This window comes from Suncus etruscus, chromosome 10 (assembly GCF_024139225.1).
Source record: "Suncus etruscus isolate mSunEtr1 chromosome 10, mSunEtr1.pri.cur, whole genome shotgun sequence".
Lineage (NCBI taxonomy): Eukaryota > Metazoa > Chordata > Mammalia > Eulipotyphla > Soricidae > Suncus > Suncus etruscus.
This window is the reverse complement of record NC_064857.1, coordinates 51,589,975-51,616,449: the sequence shown is the minus strand read 5'-3', so window position 1 is coordinate 51,616,449 and position 26,475 is coordinate 51,589,975. Positions and strand designations below refer to the sequence as shown.

Genomic DNA, 26,475 nt, shown 5'->3' with positions numbered 1-26,475 from the left:
GCCTCTGATACAATAGGGATATTGGGGATACTGGGGTGAAGGCACAGGAAGTGTCTGTCTGATGGACAGAGTCCATCAGAATGATTGTCCCTGCCTGTGAGAGGGGCCCCTGGTGGTGGCCCTGGGGCTGTTTGTCCCAGTAGGCCCTGAGGAGAGGATCTGGGGCTTTGAGAGCGGGAGATACCCAGTGGGCCCGATGCCTGTAGCCGCTCAGCTGCCACTTGGCTCAGAAGTGCTAGGGTGGGGTTGGGGTGTCTGGGTTCCCAGGCTCCCTTGAGTGGTTTTTTCCTGTAGCCGGGGCTACTGTAGAGGGAAGGGGTCAGCCCCTTTGGGTTGTTCTGCTTCCTTCAAAGTCCTTAATGTTTGTGTGTTCATTGGACACCCTCTTGATTTCACAGCTGAGCAGTGAGATTTGCTTGTCTCCGCAGCCTGACCAGGGTGATGGTGGTAACGAATCATTCTGGGCACAAGGGAGAGTAGTCAGGGCCAGCAGTGGGTGGGAGCACGGGTCATGAGTACAGTGTGTGCTCAGGAGTACAGTCCGGAAAATCATGATTCTGTGGAGCATGACACAGAGGGGAGGGGAGATGATATGGACCCAGTTAGGGATGGAGAGAGGAGACATAGATACAGTTAGGGATGGAGGAGGAGGTAACATGGACTCAGGGGTGGAGGAAGAGGTGGTAGATAGTTAAAGATGGAGGTGGAGTTTATATGGGCACAATGGGAATGAAGGAGATGGGATAAGGTAAAAGTGATATGGATACAGTTAGGGACACAGGTGGAAGTTGGAAGTGGAAGTGATATGGACACTTGGGAATAGAGTTGAGAATGATATGGGCACAGTTGCAGGTCTAGGTGATATGGACATAGTTAGGAAGGAGGTGGAGGTGACATGGACACAGTTGGACACAGTTGGATGGATAAGTAGATGGATGGGTGGTGGGTGGATGGATGGATAGTGGATAGTGGATGGATGGGTGGGTGGATGAATGAATGGGTAGATAGATGGATAGGTGAGTGGATAGTGGGTAGATGAGTAGGTGGATGAATGGATGGATAGGTAGATGGATGGGTGAGTTGATGGATGGATAAGTAGATGGATGGGTGGTGAATGAATGAATGGTTAAGTAGATGGATGGGTGGGTTGAAGGATGGACAAGTAGATGAATGGGTATGTGGATGGGTGGATGCATGGGTGGGTAGATGGATGGAGATTAGATGGTGAGAGGATGAATGAATGGGTGGGTGGATGAATGGATGGATAGGTAGATGGATGGGTGGATGGATAGTGGATGGATGAGTGGGTTTTTTGTTTTTGTTTTTGTTTTTTTGGGGGTCACACCCGGCAGTGCTCAGAGGTTACTCCTGGCTCTATGCTCAAGAAATCACTCCTGGCAGGCTCAGGGGACCATATGAGATGCCGGGATTCGAACCCATGACCTTCTGCATGAAAGGCAAACACCTTACTTCCATGCTATCTCTCTGGTCCCGGATGGGTGGGTTGATAGATGGATAAGTGATAAGTAGATGGATGGATGGTGGATGAATGAATGGATAAGTAGGATGGATGGGTGGATGATGGATGGATGGATAAGGAGATGGATGGGTGGGTTGATGGATGAATAAATAGATGATGGATGGATAAGTAAATGAATGGGTGGGTTGACGGATGCGTAGGTGGGTAGATGACTGGCTGGGTTGTGGATGGATGGAGGTTAGATGGTGGGAGGATGGATGGATGGATGATGCATGGATGTAGGACTGGGTAAATGGATGGCTGGGTGGTAGATGGATGGAGGTTGGATAGGAAGGATGAGTAGATGAACATCAGGAAATGTGTGGATCCATGATGGAAATGAATGGAGAGAGGGTGGAGTAGGGATAGAGAATGGATTGATGGAAAATGGATGAGGATAAATGGAGGATTTGGAGAAGGGGTGGAGAATAGAGGGGGGTGGATTTATGGGAGTAGGATGGGTAATGACTGGGTTGAGGATGAATGAAGATTGGAGGATGGATTATGGATGCTGATGGAGGTTGATTGGAGAATGAGGGATGTAAGATGGATGGAGGGTATAGAATGAGTGCATGAAGGATGGATAGAGGAACCTTGGAGTGCTGGAGATCAAACCCAGCTTGTGCAGGCAAGTGCACTCCTCACTGCCCTGACTCCTCTACATCTTGATTTTGGAGCAGTTTTGAAAGGCAGGATTTTGGGAATTCAGGTTCCCACCCAGGAACATGGAATCCTTGTTCCCTCCCACAGAAGCTTTTCTGGCTCCCCTTCCAGCCCATCACTTCTGCCCTTGGCATCTTTGCCCATACATACAGCCCAGTGTCCATGCTGGACTCCTGACCCCAGGCCCCACCACTCCTGTCTCCAAAAGTCCTCACCATGCTCTGAGGGTGAATTCATCCTAGAAGGGGTCTCTGCTCCCCAAAAGCACTCTGAGATTTCTGGAAGGCAGTGGGTGGGGAGGCTGGGGAGAGGTTATGAAGGGGAATAGCTCAGGTGCAAACAGGACACTGGATGGAAAGAATGGGGTGGTTTGGCAGCTGCCACTACCCCACTGCCTCATTCTTGGTTCCCAAATGAGACAGACTCAGCTGCTTTTCCCAGGGACTGGAGACCCCAGAGGGCACTAGGGAGCCCCTACCTGATTAGGGAAGATGGGTCAGGGAAGAGGGTGGCGCCAGTCGGGACAGCTCATCACTTTGGCCCCAGCAGGGACAGCAGCTGGCCCCCAGTCCCTGAGGGAGCCTGGCTGCCCCTGTCCTGGAGGCAGGATGGCACCGAGGTGTCAGGTGACTCTGGTTGACTGCCATATCTGCCCTCCCAGGTCCTCGGACTTCGGGACGACGTACAACAAGCTGACACTGCAGCCAGGGGTCTCCACCGTCATTGACAACTTCTACATCTGTCCGTCCAACAAGAGGAAGGTGAGTACAGCAGGGACTCCCTGAGACTCTCTCACCCAGGGTCTGAGGATTCAGATGGGAGAGCAGAGACTCAATGGAGGGGGCAGGGACTTACAAGTGGGTGTGGGGACAAAGAAGGGGGACTTGGTGGGGCGGGGAGTCAGATGGGTGGGGCCTGGTGGGGAGACTTGGGTTGGGACTCAGGCTGTAGGAGCTAGGTCTCTGCTGGTGGAGGAGCTACTGCTTGTCTTTCTGTTTTGGGGTGGTGTGTGGTTTCCGTATTCAAACCCTCAGCAATATTGTGTGGAGTGCAATGAAGCATCACATGAATCTTTTTAAAAAGTTGCTTTTACAAGTACAAGCAGCTTTCTTATAGGCTGTGACAGATAAATCTTTCTGCACAGTTATTCACAGGTATTCACTTGCATAGTGTTTCATAATTCAAAGTATTTTGGACATCATTAACTCCCTGGATGCTTACGACAACCCAGTAGAATAACCTAAATAAAACACCTTTGGGGCTGGATGGCAATAGCACAGCGGTAAGGGCATTTGCCTTGCATGCAGCTGACTCAGGATGGACCTGGGTTCGATCCCTGCATCCCATATGGTTCCCCAAGCCAGGACCAATTTCTTTTCTTTTTTTTTTTTTTTTTTTGGTTGTTTGGCCACACCCGTTTGATGCTCAGGGGTTACTCCCTGCTAAGTGCTCAGAAATTGTCCCTGGCTTGGGGGGACCATATGGGATGCCGGGGATCGAACCGCAGTCCTTCCTTGGCTGGCGCTTGCAAGACAGATACCTTACCTCTAGCGCCACCTCGCCAGCCCCCAGGATCAATTTCTGAGAGCAATGCCAGGAGTAACCCCAGAGCATCACCAGGTGTAGGCCCCCCCAAAAAACCCCACCATTATTATGTTTTGTTTTAGGGCCACATCCAGAGGTGCTCAAGGGTTACTACTGACTATGCACTTAGAAATTACCCCTGTCAGGTTCAGGGGACCACATGGGGTGAGGGGATTGGTCTGCTACATTTGCAAGGCAAACATCCTCCCTGCTGTGCTATCACTCTAGCTCTCCATTAATCTTTTTTTTTTTTTTTTTTTGTTGGTTTGTTTTTGTTTGTTTTTTGAGAAAAACTATCTCAGAATAGTTACATGACTTTTATAAAAAAAAAAATCACAAAACGACCATAAGACTGAACAGACAGGGCCCGGAGAGATAGCACAGCGGTGTTTGCCTTGCAAACAGCCAATCCAGGACCAAAGGTGGTTGGTTCGAATCCCGGTGCCCCATATGGTCCCCCGTGCCTGCCAGGAGCTACTTCTGAGCAGACAGCCAGGAGTAACCCCTGAGCACCGCCGGGTGTGGCCCAAAAACCAAAAAAAAAAAAAAAAAAAAGACTGAACAGACATTTGGGTATCCTGACTTGAGCTTAGATATTTTTGCCTTACGATTAGGGCAGAGAGTGAGGATTCCTGATAAATAAGTCTTTTGATCTTAGTTCCACTTTACTTTGCACCTGACTTGGGGTTTTGGTCTGGGTGGACTGGGCAAAGGAGGCACCCTGGGCAGTAACGTCCCTTGGGCTGGAGCTGCATAGAGGGACTTGGCTCTCAAACACCCTTTAGGATACTCTTCTCCCCCTAGGACAGAATGTGACCTACTGCAGCTGTTCTGTTGCTTTAAAGATGGGCCGGGAGTGGCTGAAGACTCCTGAGTGCCGGGACTACTACAGACCTTCTACAGGGGTCTGCATGGTGCCCATTTGATGGCTTTGGGGACAAACCTGTGTTTATGGTCCAGAGGAAGCCACACTGTCTCAGCAGCAACTCTCCGAGCATCTCTGTGTCTCTGACCTCTCTGAGAGCCGTAGAACAGACTCATTTGCAGAAATGAAAACATTTTATTTAGTATTTACTTATGTATGTATGTATGTATGTATGTATATATGTATGTATGTATGTTTTTGGGCCACTCCTGGCTCTGCGCTCAGAAATCACTTCTGGCAGGCTTGGGGTACCATAAGGGTTGCCAGGAACTGAACCCGAGTTCCCGAACCGAACTGGGTCCGTTGCGTGCAAGGCAAATGCCCTGCCACTGTGCTATTGCTCTGGCCCATCATTTGCAGAAATGGAGGCCACATCCTGGGGAACAGAAATGTAGGGGGACTTGGAGGGAAGGGACAGTCTGGCTGAAGTCCCCATCCATCTCCCTAGGCTGCTCCCTTGGCATGGGCCACACCCCCATGCACAAGTGCAGAAACCAGCCCCAAGGGGAGTTGTTTCCTCAGCCCCTCTCAAGAAGCACCATTAACCTGAGCTGAGCCTGCAGTTTCCACCTTCCATGTGACCACAGAGAGCCTGGAGCCACATGCACAGAGGAGCCCATGCTAACATAGGTGCACAGACTCACATGTCTCTGCACGTATGTCTGCGTGTATTATCCGTGTTTACCCACGTGCCTGTGCTTGCGCTCTGCCCTGCCTCATGCATGACACCTGCTCCTCCTTCCCAGGTTCCTGGACACATGTTTCCCTTCCCCCAGCCAAGGAAAGGGCCCTGTTTTGTGGAGGGGGTAGCAGGACCTGAGAGGCTATAGAGAGTCATTTCTGCACAGGGTAAATCACTATTTAATTGTGCGCTAATTACATGACAATTAAACGCATATCAGGCCCTGGCCTCTGGTACTCAGGAGCCAGCAGCAGGCAGGCAGGACTAGGTATCACCACAGCATTTTCCTCTGTGTCGGGAAGCTCACAGCAGGTGTTTGTGGATCAGGCTCATGGTTGCCCTCCTTGCTCTGTCGCTCACAAACCGGCCCCTGCATCACAAGATCACTGGTGTGGTGGGGCCAGAGCAATAGCACAGTGGGGAGGGCATTGACCTTGCATGTTGCCGACCCGGATTCTATTCCCTGCATCCCAGGAAGGCAGAGCAGGTGGTGTGCACGAGGCAGGCTAGCAACCACAGAGCCAGGAGAGGCAAGCACAATGCAGAACACTTGGTGGCAGGGCACCTCATGTGGTCTAGACTTGCATACCCTGAGGATGGGCCCCTCTGTGCAAGTTGGGATGTCACTCCAGAGTCCATCTCTCCCACAGCAGCCCTAATATGTGGCCCTGGGAGGATCTGAAAGGTTGTTCCTAGGGCCACTTGCAAGGGTAGGGGTTGTGCAGGTTCTATCCTCTCCCAAGACTCGCTTAGCCCCTGACCCCATCTTCATTCTCTCTGCTTTCTGGTCCCACCATGAGATAGCCATAATCACCACCTGTAGGGCAGCACAATTCTGTTCCTTTGGTTCCCCCCCCCACCCTCATCTAACCTGAGCACATGAATGAGCAGAGAAAAAGCCACAAGAGAGGGCAATAGCACAGCAGGGAGAGCATTTGTCTTACATGCAGCTGACCCAGGTTGGATACCCAGCATCCCATATGGTCCCTCAAGCAGTTCCAGGAGTGATTCCTGAGTTTGGAGCTAGAAGTAAGCTGTGAACACCGCCAGGTATGCTCCCCCACAAATAAAAAACTATGAGCACTGTGACCAGAGCCCTCTCGATCTCAATCACAGTTTTCACTGACAGTTTAGCGCTAGTGTTAGCTCACCCTAAGTGGGGCAAGTAAGTGCCAAGACCATGCCATTCATTCCTAGACAATCTCCAATTTCTCTAAGCCAATCTGTCTTTTTCTCCCTGTTATGTCAGGGTTACCTAGGCTTGGCCAATGTAAAGTTATAAAGGTCAAGTCAAAATAATGAGCCTGACGGTGGCCTTGGGCTTCTCATCCTCTGTAGGAGTGTCCTGATAGGAGGAAGTCTGTCCTATCCCACTACAGGGTTGGGAGAGACTCCAATCTCCAGAACTTTTCTAGATGTTGAGAGGAGAAACCAGGCTGTGGCCAGTTGGTGCAGATACAGAGTTCATAATGACAGAGGGTCAATTCCTGGTGTAGATGCAGAGAACTGTGCTGGACTCAAGGTTCAGGGATAATTGGCCAATATCCAAGTGAATAAAGCCCAAGTCAAGTCACTAAGGCAAATGTTCAGCGTGAAAGGCCCCCTGTAGCAAGAAATTACTGAGTTCTCATGCTTAATGGATAATAACTCCTCTTAATTTCTAATATTTTCCGGTTTTAATGAGCCTATGCAAAATGAATGGTACCATAGGATACTATTGGGGCCTAAGGGGAAGATAATAAACAAACAATTTCTGATCTGGTTCTATCAAAAGTACAAAATACGGGGCCGGAGAGATAGCATGGAGGTAAGGTGTTTGCCTTTCATGCAGAAGGTCATCAGTTCAAATCCCGGCATCCCATATGGTCCCTGTGCCTACCAGGAGCGATTTCTGAGCATAGAGCCAGGAGTAACCCCTGAGCACTGCCGGGTATGACCCAAAAACCACAACAACAACAACAACAAAAAAAGTACAAAATACTTCAAGGGAACTATCTATACTATCTTCTAGGAATTTCTACCAGCAAATCTAAATATAAAGGGAAAAGCTGAAACTACATAATTGTAAAATAAAAATAAAATTCCACAAGCTGGGTGAGCTTACCCCAGGCATCGTATTTCTAACCCCTTAGGCGGACGGGTCTGATGAAGCAGGGTAGTGTCGGAAAAATAAATCCAAGCCAGTCAGCAAAAGATATTCATTGGAATCATTCTGCTTTTACTTCATGGCCTCTCTCTGCTATGTGCCCTCTCTCCTCTAACCCAAAGCCACACCCCTTTCTTTATTCAAAACAACTCCCAAAACCAGTGGGGGGTTCGTCCAATCAGATACAAAAGTAATTATCCAGTGGGCTTTTACATACCAAAAGAAGAGGTTAGGAAAAAAGGAAATTTTGGAAACAGCTTTGTTTAGGCTTTTACTGAGGTTCACTTTGCATATATGAAATATGTGGATATATATGTGTGTGTATTAACATATGTATATAGAGAGAATAGGTATGTTGAAAAGATACACTGAAGAAGTATGCAAAGAGGGTATACATATCCCCTAAGTTTTTTGAGATAGTCTGAGGAGATGATAAATTCTAAATCACAATTTCATTCTGCAACATAGTCTTTGTGGAGTCAGAAAAAACAGCTTGCTGGGCTGGAGAAATAGCACTGTGGTAGGGCTTTTGCCTTGAACGCAGCCGAACAGATCCAGTTCAATTCCTGACATCCCATATGGTCCAGGAGCGATTTCTGAGTGAAGAGCCAGGAGTAACCCGAATGCTGCCACCAGGTGTGACCCAAAAACCAAAAAATAAAAGAGAAGGGAAAAATAAAAAACAGCTCGCAACATTCACAGATCAGGAAGTGTCCTAGGTCCGAGGATCTCTCAAAAGCCGAAACCAGTTGTGAGAAACAGTCTGTGTTGAGATGAAGTGGTAGAAAGTGACTACCAGGAACACATCAGCAATAGCAGTGTGCCTGCCTTCTTCTCTGAGGATGACTCTGACCGCAGCAGCAGCCAGAGCGATGACATTGAGCAGGAGACCTTCATGCAGGATTAGCGAGAGGACCCTGAGCAGTTCACAGGCCAATGGTGCTGCCCGAGCCCCGCTCTTCAAGCAGTGGGCTGTCCGCAGCCAGTCCAGCTGAGCTGATTTACATTGATCCTTCAAACTTATACTGGAGGGTACCTTAAGCACCAGTACAGTTGCTGCGACAGCGGTGGCATCATCTTCCTTCCGGGAGAAAGGAATGGCCATATACAATATAGGCAGACATTATGTATAATATGGACAGACATTAAATAGACATAAACGTGGCTACCATATACACTGGAGACAGGCCAGGACCCTTACAGGACACCGCCCTGCCCATGGGCATCATAGGCAGGGAGCCGTGATTATACTGCAGGGAGACAAAAAGAAAAGGGAATTCATTTTGCAAGACAGGTTGCAAAGTGGCCTCTTAAGGAGCAAAACAGTGCGGCATGGCCGGTAATTGCTATTAAATAGACTCCTAATAGTGTTCGCGTTTTCCTGCAAAACCCATCCATTACCCTGTTAGAGAGCCGAGATCCACCGCCCCCCTGCAGATTCACCTCTATGTGCCTCTGCACTGCAGGCTCATCCGAGAAGCCGCTTCCTCCAGCCCACTTAGTTCCCACCCATCTCTTGCTGTACTCCCCAAGGCAGAAGGGGAGAAGGGGACTCCCATGAAAGCCTCAAGGTTCTTCAAGGCACACCTGATGACCCCACCCGTTAGGACTCTCCCAGGCAGACCTGTGTGTGAGCAAATGGGTGTCCTGGGGGCTTGAGATGGGACCTAAGGACCTTGGTCTCTGCAGGTCCACAGGTCTTTGCACTTTGGACAAGGGGATGCCAGTCAGCTGAAACCCTGGACAGCCCAGGGACCCTTGAAGGGTTAGTGGGGCTGGGAGAGCAGCACACATGACACATATATGCACACATGTTATGTGTGGGCACATCTCCTGGGTACATAGGTGCACATGCATGAGGGGTGCATTCCCTCAGCACCTGGCCTCCCTCAGTGCTATCTGGGTTGCCCTGTTGCCCTCAACCCCTGACCCCATGGAAACCCCAGCTCGCATCCTGATGGGCCCCTCAGAACCCCCAGTTTCAACCCAAATGCCCTCCAGTCTCACATGGGAAACTCGGTACTTGGTTTTGGCCAGGCCTCCCGGCCCCAAAATGCAAGTGGTGGTGTTCTATTCCCAATTAGAAAATCCAAGACAGAAAGCGGCAGAAACAGAGCAGCCCTGCTTTCCAAGGGACACGCTTTCTGCTCATAACTTAAAGAGCTTATTTTTAAACCTGGCTGCTACATTGCTCAATCACTTGCTTCTCAAACCAGCCATGTGGAAATTAATGTTCCCGCGATGTGCGCTCTGGAGGTGGTTATAGCAAAGAGAATCCCGTGGTGGGACCTACTCTGCTGGGGTCTCCCCCAGGGCTGCCACACGTGTCCATGGGGAGCCTCCCCCCAAGCAGCTCTCCCAACCGCTCTAGGCCTCAGGGGCCTCTCCAGGCTGGCCTGGTGGCCCCTCCACTTCCGGGGTGCAAAGCTCAGAGTGCCTCAGAGGCAGCTCACTAGAGGAGCACTTTGGAACATGGGTCACCTGCTCACAGCCCCCCCCCCCCATGTTGTCCATTCTCTGTCCCCCCACAGCCAGAATCAAGGCTCACTCGACTCTGCCATCCAGCCCTGCCTCCATCAGCCTTGCACACCTGCATGTCCCAGTGCCAGGCTCCTTTCCTGTTCCAGATCCCAGAATTGGACCCACATCAGGACTGTGACACTTGCTACCTTCCCTTCTAGAAAGTTCTTCCCACCTGCTTAGCCCCACTTTCAGGCACAAGGTAGCCATCCACTGATTGCCCGAACAGTCTCAGGAATGTGGCCAGCCCCCAGCCCTTATCTGGCCCCCTCTTTACCGTGTTTTCACAGTGGAAGATTTCACTTCTGTTATTTGTAAGTTACTTCCTGGCTCTTCGCTCAGGAATCACTCCTGGTGGTGCTGGGGTGTGTGTGTGTGGAGGAGATCATATGGGATGCCAAGGATCGAACTCGGGTAGTTCCTGGGAGGTGGCTCGGGGGCCCTTTGGCCTACAAAGGCACAGACAAGATGATTAATAAATACAGGCTCTGGAACTTAGTCACAGTTATTTCTATCCTGGGAGATGTTTGCTCAGCTAGTTACTATCGACCAGACAGAGACTTCTGAGGCAGGCTCTGGCTGCAGGGAACAGACCTGCCTGTCTGTTAGATTTACAAATGTTTCTGGGGACTCACCTGGCAGCTCTGTGATTTTCGGGACAGTCAGTAATTAATCTCAATGATCAATTCCTTGATTATGCCTGAAGGGCTGGGCCATTGCCGAATCCTGGCAGTTTGTCAGTTCGAGTCTCCACGAGGTGGCTTTGGGTGACTCATCAAGTCAGGTGTGGGGGACGATGCCATGTCAGCCAGGCTATGTGTCCTGCCTGAGCCTCTGGTTCATTGTCTATAAAGCAGAAATAAAAGTGTCTCCCAACTCACTATTGTTGGAAAGGAAACAAGTAGATGAGACGTGGTGAGGCAGACCTGGGCAGGTCCCGTGAAGAAGCCCCGTTACCCCCATCCTTAACCCCTGGGTCATACCACAGTGACTCTGTGGGGCACTAGGTCACAACATGGTTTTCAGTGATTTCAGGATGGAGGATGGATGAGAATGGATGGGTGGGTGAATGAATGGACAGATGGGTAGGTGAGTGGATAGATGGATGATGGACAGCTGGGTGGATAGATGATGTATAGGTGGGTGGATGAATGGTGGTGGAAGAATGAGTGGATGGATGATGATGGGTAAATGAATGGTGGATGGGTGAATGGATGGGTGGGTGGATGATGGACGGGTGGATAGGATGTGTGATGATGGATGGAGAGTGACTGAGGGATGCATGATGGGTGAATGGGTAGATGAATGGACAACTGGCTGGCTGGGTGGGTGGATGATGGATCGGTAGGTGGATGATGGATCAGTGGGTGGATGAATGATGGCTAGGTGGAAGAATGGGTGGATGGATGATGGTGGGTAGATGGATGAATGGATGGGTGGCTGATGGATAAGTTGTGTGGTGGATGGATGGAGGAGAATGGCTGAGGTGATTGATGGTTGAATGGGTGGATGAGTGGGTGGTTAGGTGATAGGCAGGCAGATAGGTGGATGATGGATAGGTGAGTGGATGGGTGGGTGGAAGAATAGTGGAAGAATAGGAAGATGATGGGTGAGTGGGTGGGAGGATGATGGTGGGTAGATGGGTGAATGGATAGGTGGATGGATGATGGATAGGATGTGTGGTGGATGGATGGAGGAAAATAGCTGAGGGATGGGTGGATGGATGGGTAGGTGGATTAATAGACTAATAGATGGATGTATATTGAATAAGTATGTGATGGGTAGATGAAGGAAAAGAGGATGATGAATGATGGATATTGGAATACATGATGGCTGGGGTAAGGGAAGAAAATAGGGTTCAATTAAAATACTGGTAATTGTGAACACATTATCTAGAAGTAAGCCTCCATTTGAAAATGTATATTTATAGGCTGGTGCTTGCCATAAAGACCTCTCTTCACAAAATCACATTATTTACTTTTGAGATTATGCATTTAACACATTGCATCTTAAAATATCATTGCATAAAAATGTACTTATTCATCCCACAAATACATTTCGAGTACTGTGGCAGGCAGTGCTGTGCAGGATAAAAATGGAACGAACTAGAAACACTCTAAAGAAAGAAGAAAGTTCACACCCAAAGTTTCTGCAGCCAGAACCAGACAGAGCCTTCTGGAATGTTTCCATCACTGTTTCCTGTGTGTCTCCCTACAGACTCATGTCCTGGATGAGTTCTGAGTGGGCTCATGTTTCCTCACAGTGGTCACGTCAGCTTCCCACTTGCTCTGTCCCTGCCTTTTCCACTCGGGGCTCTTAGGGGGCCTGTTCCACCGTTGTGTCTCTGACACCTCACGGCCCCACCCCAATAACTGAGGAGACCTGAACTCTGTGTGTTTGCCCTTCTCCCCTCTCATCCCTCCTGTCTCCTCCTGCCCTCTCTCCATCTGCTCCTCCCTCCTCCCCCTCTCTCCTTCCTCCTCACTTCCCTCTTCCTCCCCCTCCTACGGCTCCTCTCTCCTCCTGCTCTTCTCTCCCTCCTCCCTTGTACTCCTCCCTCCTCCTCTGTTTCCCATCCTCTTCTTCCACCTCCTGTCCACCTTCTCTGTTCTTTCCCCTCCTCACATCCATGCACCATCCATGTCTCACACCCATGCTCCCGTACATGCTCACACCTATGTTCACACCCATGCTCATACCATACTCACACCCATACTCACACTCATGCTCACATTTTTGCATATCTATATCTCAGTCCACGCTTACATCCGTGCTCACTCACATCCATGCTCCGATCTCCATGCAGCTCTGTGCACATGCCATGATGTGCTCCGCCCCCTCCATTAGGCTGTTGTAGGGACTTATTTTAGTCCCTGACTCATTCTGTTGTGGTTGTCGGTGCTAATTTGAGCCTCGGCAGTGTTCTGGCTGTATGTCTTGGTCTCTTTGCTGTCTGCCTCTCCAGCGTCAGACCCAGGTTTCCTGGGTGCCCCCATCCTTCCAGCACCTGCCTGGCCTCCAGGAATGGCAGGGTTCAGGAGCTGGAAATAGAAAGGTGACTCCAGCTGCCCTTGTTGCCAAATTTGAGCACCCGCTGTGTGCCTGCCTAATTTGTGGGGCTGCCTGGGCAGCTTTGTCACGAACCCACTGGGGTCCCCTGCAGGGGCAGCTGAGCCAGGGAGGGTCACGTGGGGTTGCTCTGCTGTAGTGGGCAGGTGGGGTGACAGGGGTGACATAATGGGGCAGGCGGAAGGTGGACTCGCCCCTGGACCCTGGATTCAGGGCAATTGCTATGCCTCAGGAGGGGCCCAGCCTGGAGTCTTGTCTGAACCTTGTCCCAGGGCCCTCCTCCTTTTTTCCCACTGTCTATCTGAAACCCCACCTTTTCATTGACCCCCACTTTACAGCCCTCCATATCTACACACTCCTGGGGCAGGACTCAGGGATGGAATGAGGGGTACAGAGCAGCTCTGGGCCATGCTGTGCTTCAGGTTTGCGGGTGCCATCTCTCCAGACCCCGGGCTGGGTGCACCCTTCCATCAGTGAGGTGCTGGGCCAAGTGTCATCAGCCTCTGTGGTACCAAACAGAACTGAAGGAACCAGGCCCTGGGCACAATCCGACCTGCCACCTTGGTCATGACAGCGTCGTATTCCATGGGGAAGTACATATACATGGCCTACAGCTCAGTGCTCAGGGAGTTTCCTCCTTATTCTCCTGTTTTTGTTTTTGAGCCACATCTGGAAGTGCTCAGGAGTTCCTCCTGGCTCTGTACTAAGAGGTCATTCCTGGCAGTGCTCAGGGAGACCATATGGGATGCCAGGAATCGAACCCAGGTCTGTCCTGGTTTGGTCACATGCAAGGCAAATGCCCTACCTTTCTCTGTTTTCTTTAAGGGACCCCAACGTGCCGTGTGTTCCCTGGAGGTGTGCCCCTCATCAGCTCCTCCCTCCGCCCTCGTTCCCCCAACCGCCTTCTTGTCTTTGTGACACTCTGTGTCCTCCAGAAGGTGCTCCTTCTCTGGGGTCCTGCGTTTGCCTTTTGTCCAAGGCCCTCCTGGGGCTTCGTTGCTCGGCTGGGCTGGCGGCTCGTCCAGTCAACCTGTCAGATATTTCTCTGACGTGTTGTCTCCGATTTCTAAATCCCCCGCCGGGTCCCCGGAGCCCTCACACATGGCACCATCTGCTTCCCCAGAATAGTAAGCGGCAAAAATAGATGGTTGAAAATAGTCTGCTCCAGTCGGAGGGGGAGCAGGCTGCCAGGCCTGGCCGGCTCAATGCGAATTGATTTGTTTTCTCTGCTCCAATAATCCTTTCCTCGTCAGCAATTTCTTCTCTCCCGTCTCTCCTGGTGACTCCTATCCTGTGCCAAGGCCAAAAATAGCTTTGCTGGCAGCCGCCAGGCAGCCTCCGGCCTCTCCCCTCCCGTCCTCACCAGGAGGCCACTGTGGGGAGGCAGCCCCTGACCCAGAGCTCTGCTCTGCGCCAACAGCAACACCTTATTTAAGGGAGCCTGTGCCCACCTGTGTTGGAGTTGGCTGTGACAGCAGTTGCAGGTGCCTCCAACATGGGAGGAAATGCCATCTCATGGGCGGGGGTGGTCGAGAGGGGGACTGTGTGCTCAGAGCATTGATGTGGGAGTCTGGGGTCAAGCATATCTCTGCTGCAAGGTGGCATCATGGAGGGCTTTCTGGGGATTCTAGGGTGTGTGAGGATTGATACAAGCAGATCAGTAAAGGGGACTCCAGTGTTGAAGCAGACTGGACTCACGTTGGGGACTCCAGCAGATCAGGGGAAGGAAGGCTTTGTCATTTTGAAATGTTGGGATCCAAGTCACTAGTTGAGTGTTGGGTGTTCCCCACCGTGTCATACAGCCAGAGGAGCCTCAAGTCTGGTCAGAGGCAGGGCAGGGACCGCCATCTGTACCTCAGTCATGCTGCCCGCCCCTGGGTTAGCTATTCACCGCCCTGCCTCACTCTTCAAGAGGCATCCAGGGGTCCTTTCTTCCAGGAAGCCCTCCTTCTTGCCTGGCACCCCAGCCAGCAGGTGGCATCGGCCTACTGCAGTCCTCTTGGTCCTGTGTCCCCATGCTCCTCCTAGGACCCTGCCTGGTTTGCAAGTGTGGGGAAAGGAACCTGTCCCAAAGCGAGAAAGCGAGCTAGGGTGGCTTGGTTTGAGCAAGGAAGGGGTGAACTGCTTCACTCCCCTGGGGACATGGTGCTCCAGAGAGGAGAGGAGAGGAGAGGAGAGGAGAGGAGAGGAGAGGAGAGGAGAGGAGAGGAGAGGAGAGGAGAGGAGAGGAGAGGAGAGGAGAGGAGAGGAGAGGAGAGGAGAGGAGAGGAGAGGAGAGGAGAGGAGAGGAGAGGAGAGGAGAGGAGAGGAGAGGAGAGGAGAGGAGAGGAGAGGAGAGGAGAGGAGAGGAGAGACTCTTCCCACACTCTTCCCCACAAGACCCACTCCACGCTCCTCCGCTCCTCTGGCTGGCTCACTCTCTCCTGCACATGCCTCTCGCAAAACAGCCCGGAGACAGGTTGGGGGTATGTGGAGCCAATAGGGACAGGTGCTGCCCAAGAAGCAGCCCTGGAAACTGAGTCGGGGAAAGTATCTCAGTGAGGGGGTGGGGGGCTGCCCTGGCTAAGGGGAAGGTTGCGGGAAGAGCATCCTGGAAGACCAAGAGGGAGTCTGAGGAGCACTGCAGCCTGAGGCCTGTGGGGGTGCAGGGGATCTCAGCAGAGAGTCACAGCTCCTGCAGCGGGTGAATATGCATGAACTGGGGGTGGGAACCAGCGACTGAGCAAGTCTGCAACCTGGCAAGAGCTGCTTTCCCTTTCCCTTTCTGCTGGGATAAGGGCCCAGCTCCACTTCATCTGGGTGGGAACCCCCCACCTCACCTCGCACTGTTCCCCCAAAGGCAAGAGGTGAGGGACCCACATCAGGTCGGGGCAGGCAAGGTGAGGGACAACAGGAAGCCTGAGACTGTCACAGCCCAGGAGCCTGAGGTGGCCACGTGCCCTGACCCCTCTCAGTGAATTTAGATGCAGCAGTTTCACCCTCTTGCCCCATCAGCTTGTCGTGCCTTTTCAGCACCTTGAGCACCAGGGAGCTTTGAGCCCCGTGCAGCGCCCTCTGCCCACGGACGCACGACTGGCCCTCTGCCCCACTGCCACGCAGTGGGTCTCTGGCCAAATGTGCCCTTCCCTGAGGACTGTTGCTGGTCCCAACAAGAATGTACTGGTATCCTGCTGTCTTCTCAGTCCTTTCCACCCACCCCTCACCCTGCCGGATTGTGAGAACTCAGCCCTTTGCGGTTCTTCCATGCCTCAGTTTTCTTTCCCCTCTGCTGCAGAGGTGGTGTGCTCATGCCTAGATATCTGCCAGCACATCCTAGCTACTTCCCTCAGACCCATGGTCACCCCTTCTCAACCTCAGTACCCCCAACATGAAGGGGGCTCATGCACCCCACAAAACCCACATTATGGGGGCTCACCCTCACTCCCACATTCTGGGGACTCACCCACACCCTTTTCTTAGGGTTCATCCTCACCCCGACATTCTCAGGGCTCAATCTTGCTGTCTTTATTCCAGATCATCCTGGTCAGCTCCTCGCTGGGTGATCGCGCCCAGAACCTGCTCCTGAGCACGGATGAGGGTGCTTCATTCTTCACGCAGCCAGTGCCCTTTGCTGTGGACTCACTGCTCTTCCACCCCAAGGCCGAAGACAAGGTGCTGGCCTGCAGCAAGGACAGCAAGGTGAGAGGCCCCATAGAGCACCGGGACCCCAGGACTGGGTGCAGCTGGGGGCCACCCCACTTTGAACTGAGTGATGGGTACAAACTGGCCTGTTTCTGATTAGGAATAAGAAAAGGAGGGTGGGACCAGAGCAGGGAGGGTGCTTGCCTTGCATGTATCCAACCTAGGTTTGAACCCCACCATCTCCTAGGGGATGGGTGGATGGATAGATGGATAGATGGGTGGGTAGGTGGGTGTATGGATGGGTGGATAGATGGATTGATAGGTGGTGGGTGAATGGATGGATAGATGGGTGGGTGGGTGGATGAAGGGTGTGTAGCTACATCAGTGGTGGGTGACTTTATGCATGAATGTATGGTGCTATGTGGGTGGATAGTTGAAAGTAATGAGACAGCAGAGAGTGGACGACTAAGCTGTAGATGGTGGATTGATGGGTGGATAGATGAGGGCTGGATGGGCGGGTGGGTGCATGGTGGACGGATGCAGTAAGAAGTGGGAGAAGGGCAGTTGTCTAGGTGAATGAATGAGTGAACGAATGATGACTTTAAATTGGGGTCCTGGGCTGAAACTTCACATAGGAGGTCTGAAAATCACACCATGTTCTTCCTGATGGACACCATCTGGTGACTGGGCCCTGGTGGGCTACGCCTGGCTCCGAGAGTGCCCAGAGGGGCTGTGTGTGCTGCGGGTATTAATAGCACTATTTAGCCTTCCGTGTAATTAGCCTCAAGCACAATCGCAGGGACTTATTTTCCCGAGGAAATCGACTGCATTGCAATTGCTCCTTAATTTATGGTGCCCTGAAAAATTAATGGGGCTGAAATCTCAGTGATTTTCCCTGCTTCTTTCCGGCGACTTGCAGGGAGTGAGTGCAGGGCTCACCGTGACTGTGAGGGATGGGGGTGAGGAAGTGGGTGATAGTGTGGCCCAATAGGGCTTGGCTCATTGAAGACTCAGGGACCTTCATGGCTCTGTGTCTAGGGTCCAGGGAGTCTCTGGCCATGGATCCCGGAGCACTTTGTGGGTTCAGCTTGGGGGGCTCCTGCAGCCTGGCTGTGCTCCTTCTGGGACCCAGGCACTAGTCACAGGCGCTGGAATGCCAAGCAAGTTTGTAGGCAGCAACAATCCTCAGGATAGTGCTCAGGCCCCTTGGTCAGATCCCAGCCCTTGAGGCACTCTCAGCCCTCCTTGTTCCTCCAGGCACCCTCAGGCCTCCAGCCTGACCGTCCCTGCCCACTCTCCTTTCCTGCCTGACCCCTCACACTCACAGCCGCCTCTGCCACTGAGCAGCTTTTCCAACAAAAGTCTTTGGTCCTTCGCATGAGCCATCCTGGGCATGTCCCCCTGCCTGCTGCTTCCTCCATTCGATTCTGCCTTGGCCCTGGGCTCTGAGGTGTCCATGCCCGGAGTTTCCCCCATGTTCTGCAGCCCCCCACTGCCACCGAAGCCACAGGTGGGTCTAGGTGGTCACTGCTTCCTTGGATAGGCTGTATAGACCAGGGTGCCCAGACTCCCCCGAGGTGCTGCTCCCAGATGGTGGTAGACCTGAGCCGGATTGATAGCACAATGGGAAGGGTGCTTGCCTTGCACACAACCTACCTAGATTCAATCCCCTGCACTCCCATAGGGTTTCCTGAGCACTGCCAGGTCCAAATACAGAAGTAGAATAAGGGAAACTTGCTACTCCTGAACTCAGCTGAGGGAACCCGGATGAGGTGCTGGTTAGGCCTCCTCCCCAGGCACTCACGCCCCACTCCTGCCCCTCTATGTCCAGCTTCTCCCTCAGGAAACCTGCACTGTGGGATATTAGGGAGTGTGGACAGAGGCCAAGCCAGTCACTCCACTTCTGGCCCCTCTCCCATCTCAGGATTGAAAGTGCCCGTGTTGGGTAGTCCCCACTGGGCGTTGGGAAATTTAGGGTCTGTGGACACTGGCAAGGCGGGAGGGAACACTCCCGTCACCCTTGTGTTCTACAGCTGCTTAACCACAGCTACCACCTGCCTCAGTGCCTCCTCCTCCTCCTCTTCCCAGCTTGGTGAAATGCTCAGTGGGCCAGCGCTGGTGTCTGCTTCCCAGGACTTAGTGGGAGATAACAGACACCTGGGCGACCTTCTTGGAGGAGGGGGTTTGGCCCTATGACTGGCTCAGAATAGTGTGTGCTTAGTTTTTTTTAATTTAATTTTGTTTTGTTTTGTTTTGTTTTTGGCCACACTTGGTAGTGCTCAGGGGTTATTCCTGGCTCTGCCCTCAAGGATCACTCCTGGGAGGATCAGGGACCCTAAGGGATGCTGACCGTGGGTCGGCTGCATGTAAGGCAAATGCCCTCCCCACTGTGCTCTCACTCGGCCCATGGCTGTGTGCTGTGTTCTTCGGAACAGAGGTGATGGTCCAAGGGAAGGACAAACAAACCCCCAGAACCAGGCTGAGATCCTGTGTCTCAGCACAAGAAACCTCAGGTTGGGAGTGATGGCTTGGCCTAAGGGCTGGGGAGTCCCAGGCTACACCCCTGCTGCCTAGCCATGTGGACTAGCCAGATCTCCAATGTCAGGATGGAGCCCCTTCCATTCAAGGCTCTGTCCATAGAGGCCTGGAGTCAACCCTAGGCTGGACCAACCACCACATCCTCCCCACTGGCTCTGTCTTGGGACCCGTAGCCTGGGAGGTGTCGAGGGGTGCCAGAGAGGTCCAGAAAGCACTGGCAAGGCCTCACCTCACTTGAGGGGACTGTGGCAGCATCCCAGGCTCCCCCAGCCTTCCTCCACAAGTCAGAGTGCTCAGAGACACTGACAGCCAGTCACCATCTGATGGGGAAAGGAGTAGGGGAGCAGCCTTCAACTGTGGAGACCCCAGGTCCCGACCAAATCCCCCTTTCTTTCACAGCTCTACGTGTCTGTGGACCTAGGGAGGACATGGACGCTGCTGCAGGCCCGCGTGACCAAGGACCACGTGTTCTGGTGAGCTCTGGGCTGCCTGTGCCCAGCACTCAGCATCCAGCACAATGCCTGACACCCAGCACTCATTCTGTACCCAGAATCTGGCATCAGCACCCAACACCCAGCACTCAATATCCAGCACTCAGTACCTAGCACTCAACTTTTGGAACCCAGCATTCAACACCCAGCACCCAGCTCTCAGTACTCTGCACCCAGTATTCAATATCCAGTACTTAGTGAGTACCTAGTATTCTGCATTCAGAATTCTGCAGTCCTTAACTCTTCTCGGGGCTCCTAGGCTATGCCCTGGGACTAGGGGCAGGCACCAGAGGGCACCTCTGTCCATGTCCGCTCAACATGGGGCTCCCAGGCATGCTCACAGACAGGGACATACAGACACATAGACATACAAAGACATACAGACACACACTGAGGCACACAAGTTCAGAGACACAGACACACAGACATGACATGGACACACAGATGCACAGAGACACAGACACATACACTGTGATACACACAGGTACACATAAACTGAGACTCAGTCACAGTCAGAGACATAGATCCACAGGTGCACACACAGACATACTTTCCTCATCTGTTCTGCTTGGGGTTCACACCCAGCAGTGCTCAGGGCTCATTCGGGGGTGCTCAGGCCCCTCCAAAGAGTGACACCTTTCCCCGTGAGATCACCTGTCCCGAACCCCAGTCACCTGGGTCCTGAGAACCTTCGTCTCTCCTGGCCCCACCACAGCATCTGGCTGAGAGGTACAGTGCCCCTCAGGTGGGGGAGCAGCCATGTTTGCTTGAAGCTTGTTTCTTCTACCTAGCGCCAGAAGCTGGGGGCTGGGGGTCCTGCCACCCCATGTGTTCTGGGTGTGGGGGCATGTGGGACCCCACTAGCTCAGAGCCCAGCAACTTATTGCAGGAAACCGGTGAACATGTGTGAGCATGGAGGACCCCAGCACTGGGGATATGGGGAGGGCCTGGTACTGTGGGATGTGGAGCCAGCTGAGCTCAGTTGAGGACTGTTTTGACATTTCCCAGGCACTCTTCCCGAGCTGAGAGCAAGGATTGCATGGTCCCTGATTTGTCTGTAATGAGGCCGCCATGGGAGGGGACAAGTGGCTGTGGCTGGACAGGAAGGGTCTGATAGTATTGTCACTCCTGTGGGGGACAGACCCTCCCAAGCCAGCCACTCAGAGCCTGGGTCTTCACTGCTCTTCAGCTCTGCTCCCCTGCCTGTAGGGATGGATGAATGAATGAATGAATGAATGAGGAGTGTGAGAGTGAATCACTGATTAAGTGAAAGAATGAATGAATAAAGGAAAGGAATAGTGAATCAGTGAATGGATGAATGAGTGGGTGAGGAAGGCAGGAGTGGGTGAGTCAGAATTCAGTGAGCAGATGAGAAGAGAGATGAATGAATGAATCAGTGAGGGACTGACTGGATGAGCGAGTGCATGGATGGGAAAGTGAATGAGTAAATTAATTAGTGAATGAGTGAGTGAGGGTGAGTGGAGGGTTTAGTGAGTGCATGTAATAGTGACTAAATGAATAAGTGAGTTGAAGAGAGTGGATGAATAATGAATGAGTGAATGAAAATTGACTGAATGGTTGAGGAGTAAGTGAAGGGTTGAATGAGTGAATGAGTGAGTGGATGGTGAGTGAATGATGGAGTGAGGGAGTGGGTGAATAAGTAGAAGAGTGAGTGGTTTCGTGAATGAGTGGATGGTTGAATGAGTGAGTGAGTGAGTGAGTGGGTGGGTGTATGAGTGAATGAGTGAGTGACTGGCTGACTGAGTGACACCTGTGGCCAACCTGCCCTCATGTCATGTCATGTCTGTCTCTCTTTTTCCAGAGTCTGATTTCTGTACTCATAGGCCCAAGAGCTGTTGGTGAGGGGACCATGGTGGGGTCTGAGGGGTGCAAGTTTTAGACCCATGTCAGCCTGCACTGGCTGGGAACTCCCTTCCCACTTCTGTCCCTCTTGTTCCTGGGAACCCCTTCCCCCACTTCTGCCCCTCCTCACCCCTGGAATCCCTTCCCCTCTCCTATCCCCCTAGGTCTCCGGATCTGGGTGGCCCCCCTAAAGCAGCCTGTCCAGCACAGTGTGAGTCTGTTAGAGCTGGAGAGTTCCAAGAGCCCCCATAGATATGCAGGAGACCAGAACAGCCCTGCCCAGTTCAGTGCAGGAGCGGCCAGTGGGAAAGGGCCCAGACAGAGCACCCCGGGCTTCACCCGTTCCTCCTGCCATAGTAGGGGGGTGGTTCCCTGGGAAGACAGAAAAATGCCTGCCCCTGAGAATTGGGGATGAAGGTCCGGGTCCCCAGGCAGGTGCCTGGGTTGTGGACTCCGCCCACTTCAGCTTCTCTTCCAGGGCTGTGTCTGGGGTGGACGCCGACCCCGACTTGGTCCACATGGAAGCCCAGGACCGGGGAGGAGGTAAGTGAGGGCCCCACCATGCCCCATGTCACTGCTGGGAACCCTGACAGGCGCCAGCCCTGCCCTGCAGAGGACAGATATGCAGACGGTCAGCCCAGGCACAGTACAGAGGTGAATTGGTGGGACTCAGGGCTCTCCCACCTCTGACTTATTTGCTGCTGCCCCACCCTGGGAGGGTCTCTGGATTTCTTTTTTTATTATTAATATCTTTATTTAAACACCTTGATTACAAATATGATTGTAATTGGGTTTCAGTTATGTAAAGAATACCCCGCTTCACCAGTACAACATTCCCATCACCAATGTCCCAAATCTTCCTCCTCCCCACCCCACCCCCGCCTGTACTTTAGACAGGCTTTCCACTTCCCTCATTCATTCACTTTGTTATGATAGTTCTCGGTGTAGTTATTTCTCTAACTGCACTCATCACTCTGTGGTGAGCTTTATGTCGTGAGCTGGACCTTCCAGCCCTCATATCTTTTGTCTCTGAGAATTATTGTAAGAATGTCTTTCATTTCCTTAAAACCCATAGATGAGTGAAACTATTCTGCATCTCTCTCTCTCTCTCTGACTTATTTCACTCAGCATAATAGATTCCTTGTAATACATGTACAGAAAAATTTCATGACTTCATCTCCCCTAACAGCTGCATAATAATCCACTCTCATCTGTTGAAGGGCATCTTGATTGTTTCCAGAGTCTGGCTATTGTAAATAGCGCTGCGATGAATATAGATGTGAGGAAGGGATTTTTGTAGGGTCTCTGGGTTTCCCCATAAACAGTACCCACAGAGTACCCACAGGCCTGCTTGTGGGTACAGATGGCCACAGGGCCAATGCTGAGATCCTGGCAGGACAACAAGGGGCAGAAGGGCAGCGTCCAGCCCGCACCTTTCTCTCTGAGGTTCAGAACTCAAAAGATTCTCATTCCTTCTCCTCTCTCCATGGGAGCAAGTCTGAAGGCTCATCCTGCACTCAGACACAGGGCACCCTTCAGGCCTCTCCATCATGGCCTGGACAGGTGGCTCTGGTGGTCCTACGCACAGTGAGACGAATGAATGCATGGGTGGGTGGGTGAATGAGTGACAGAAATAGTGAGTGGGTAAGTAAATGAATGAGTGACTGTGTCAACAAAAAATTAATATGTCAGGGAATGAGTGAGTGAATGAATGTGTGAGTGAGTGAATAAATGAGTGAGGGAATGATTATATAAATGAATGAGTGAAGAGTGAGTTGAGTGAATGAATAAGTATATGAATGAATGCATAGTGAATGAATGTGAGTGGGTGAATACATGAGGGAATGGTTGTGTAAATGACTGAGTGAAGAGTGAGTTGAGTGAATGAGTGAGTGAGTGAAGAAGTATGTGAATGAATGCATAGTGAGGTGTGCGAGTGAATGAGTGTGAATATGTGAGTGAATGAATGAAAGAATGAATGCGAGTGAGTGAATGAGCAGGAGTGGATGAGTGACTGTGAGTATGTGAGTGAGTGAGTGCTTTAGTGGTGAGTGGGTGACAGTGGGTAGGTGAGAGTTCATGTGGGCTCCCCAGGGTGCCCTTGAACCCCCTCACACAGACAGACCCATCCCTCACCCCCAACCCAGTCCCTGGGTCTGTCGGGGCAACAGGCAGTGTGCAGGGCTGAATGCTGCCCACCGGAATGGCCTGGTAACGCTTCGTCTATGAGGCTATGAGGTGGGTCTCCTCTGCTTCAGCCCCAGCTCCCTTCTCTGTAGTGGGAGACCCCCAACCACCACAGATTCCTTAGCCACTGGGGTCGGCCTAGGCTGTGCAGCAGGGTATGAGGGTGTGAATGGCAGAGTGTAGTCTGGTTGGCACGTCCAGTGGGATGTGGGGTGCCTGGCCCAACCCTGCCTCCTGGCTCCTCTTCCCAGTCTGCCGCTACATCACCTGCCACCTGCACAATTGCTCGGAGAAGTCTCAGGTCACTCACTTCGCAGGCGCCATCGACCCCGGCTCTCTGACAGTGCAGGATGATTACGTCTTCCTCAAGGTGAGGCAGCTGGTTTCGGGACATGTAGAGGCACACTGTAGAATTGAGGGGTCTCAAACTCAATTTACTTGGGGGCCGCAGGAGGCAAAGTCGGGGTGATCCTTGAGTGCAAAGTCAGTAGTAAGCCTTGAACATTGGGGGATGTGACCCAAACAACTAAAACAAAACAAAACAAAACAAAAAAAAAGATTCCTCTAAGGCAGGGCCACAAAATGTTGTATGGAGGGCCATTTGTGGCCTGCGGGCCTCGAGTTTGAGACCCCTGTTAGATGATGTTTTGGGGACACAGAGCACTCAGAAGGGGACAGGCACTGTGTCTGACCTTCCCAAGCTGCGTGGCTGACTCAGGCTGCGCATTTTTTCCAGCACCCTGGCTCCTTCTCTCCCATCTGCCAGGAATCTCCCCGTGGCACTAGGACTCCCAAACCCATTTCCCTCATCTGTTTTGGGGACCTTGAGACTGATGGGGTCTGTCTTTTGGGCTTCCTGAGCAACCAGCATCCCAGCCAAGACCCTTCATTTCACAGTTCATGCTGAGGATGGACTCTAGAACTGTGGGAGGACTCAGGTACCTACTAGATATTAAAGCAGGATGGGCCGACAGAGAGCAAGATTATGGCCTCTGAAAGCTTCACCAGCACCTGAACAAGCACCAGGGAGGTGGGGTGCAGGGATTCTTTTTTTTGGGGGGGGTTTGTGTCATACCCAGCAGCGCTCAGGGGTTACTCCTGGTTCTATGCTCAGAAATCACTCCTGAAGTCTCGGGGAACCATTTGGGATGCCAGGATTTGAACCACCATCCTTCTGCATGCAAGGCAAATGCTCTATCTCCATGCTATCTCTCCAGTCCCATGGGTGCAGGGATTCTTGGGAGACTGTGTGGACCTGACCCGAGGGCTGTGAGGTGACTGAGCGGCAGAGGAACAAATCTGGGTGACATCAGGGAATGGCCTGGGGGATGGACTGGGTGATGGTAGAAGTAGCTGGGTGATGGCAGGAAATGGGGTCATGTTCTGTGCAGCTCATTGAGCCTAGTCAGAAGTGGGTGCCCAGTGGGTCCAGGCTCTTTCCAGGATGGGCTGGTCTTGTGTTTCCTTCTGGCCCTCACTCTGCAGTTCCCCTGGCCATGGTCCCAGTTTTCTGCCATGTGACCTCTTTTGGCATTTCTCTGAGAGAGAGAGAGAGAGAGAGAGAGAGAGAGAGAGAGAGAGAGAGAGATGCAATCACTAAGGATGAGCTGGCGTCTGCCTGTGTGAGGCTGAGTAGACCTAAGCAAAGCAAAAAAAAAAAAAAAAAGCCTTTCAGTATCTGAGCACATGCATCCACTTCCATTCAGTTGAGCTACAGCTCGACTGGAAGCCCAGGCCTGAGAGACCATTTCCTTTTCCCTTAGACAACCTCAGCAAACCGCACCAAGTACTACGTCTCGTACCGCCGTGGTGAGTTCATCCTGATGAAGTTGCCCAAGTATGCGCTGCCCAAGGTAAGGGTGATCCTGTTCCCCAGAGTGGCCGTGGGGGAGGATGGGCCAGACAGAACTCGCTGATAGATGAGCAGGCACTGATGACAGATGTGCATAGTGAGTGAGTGTGTGTGAATATGTGAATGAATGAATGAATGCTCCCAGCCCCACACTGGCCACTCCCGACTCACTCTAGCCACCTTCCTCCCACTTCCACTTTTTCCCGAAATACTGAGGCGCACCTCCCAAGTGAGGTTCTGTAGTGTCCACCTACTCAGAGGAGATGCTCAGGGGCTGCCATTCCCTGGGCAGGACTGAAGGTGGCTGTGTGGGGGCAGTGTAAGGGTCCGAATTGACACCCGAGTCGGCACTGAGAATCAAAGACCACCACTGGTAATGCAAGATGCAAAAGGAAGTTTATTCGGCTAGCCGAGGACAAAGTCTCATTCAACCTGGGGAGTTTTGACAAGGACCCCGAGTCAAACTTTAAGCAGTTTATGTAGGGCTTTACAAGCTTCAACAACTCAAGCATTTCATTGGTTAATACAAGCAGTTTAGCCTTCACCACTTACATGATTGTCCCATTTCCATTTGCACACAAATCACATTGTGTCTTAGGATTGATGTCCCAACTCATTGCTGACTTAACTTTGTGTCAGGGGTCCTTATCTTGTGGAACATTTGGACCCACTTAGTTCCTCTATTTCAGCAGAATGCTGGGGGTTGGGTGCCTTGCCCTTTAGAAGGTACATTTTACAGTTTTATCTTTGAGCTAACACCCTCTGCCTATGGGGAAGTTGTAGAGTAGAAAATACTTTACAGTGGCTTTACTGGG

At 52.0% G+C, this 26,475-nt stretch overlaps 1 protein-coding gene across 1 annotated transcript in view; it reads left to right on the top strand.

Moving 5' to 3' along the window:
* The window catches only part of SORCS2 (sortilin related VPS10 domain containing receptor 2), a 103,527-nt gene that overhangs the window by 59,308 nt on the left and 17,744 nt on the right, over nt 1–26,475 (top strand). Inside the window, exons 3-8 of the mRNA XM_049781642.1 lie at nt 2,844–2,943; nt 16,622–16,786; nt 19,667–19,740; nt 22,100–22,164; nt 24,060–24,178; nt 25,572–25,661. Of these exons, the coding sequence (XP_049637599.1) occupies nt 2,844–2,943; nt 16,622–16,786; nt 19,667–19,740; nt 22,100–22,164; nt 24,060–24,178; nt 25,572–25,661 (613 nt within the window). The remainder of the gene's footprint in view (nt 1–2,843; nt 2,944–16,621; nt 16,787–19,666; nt 19,741–22,099; nt 22,165–24,059; nt 24,179–25,571; nt 25,662–26,475) is intronic.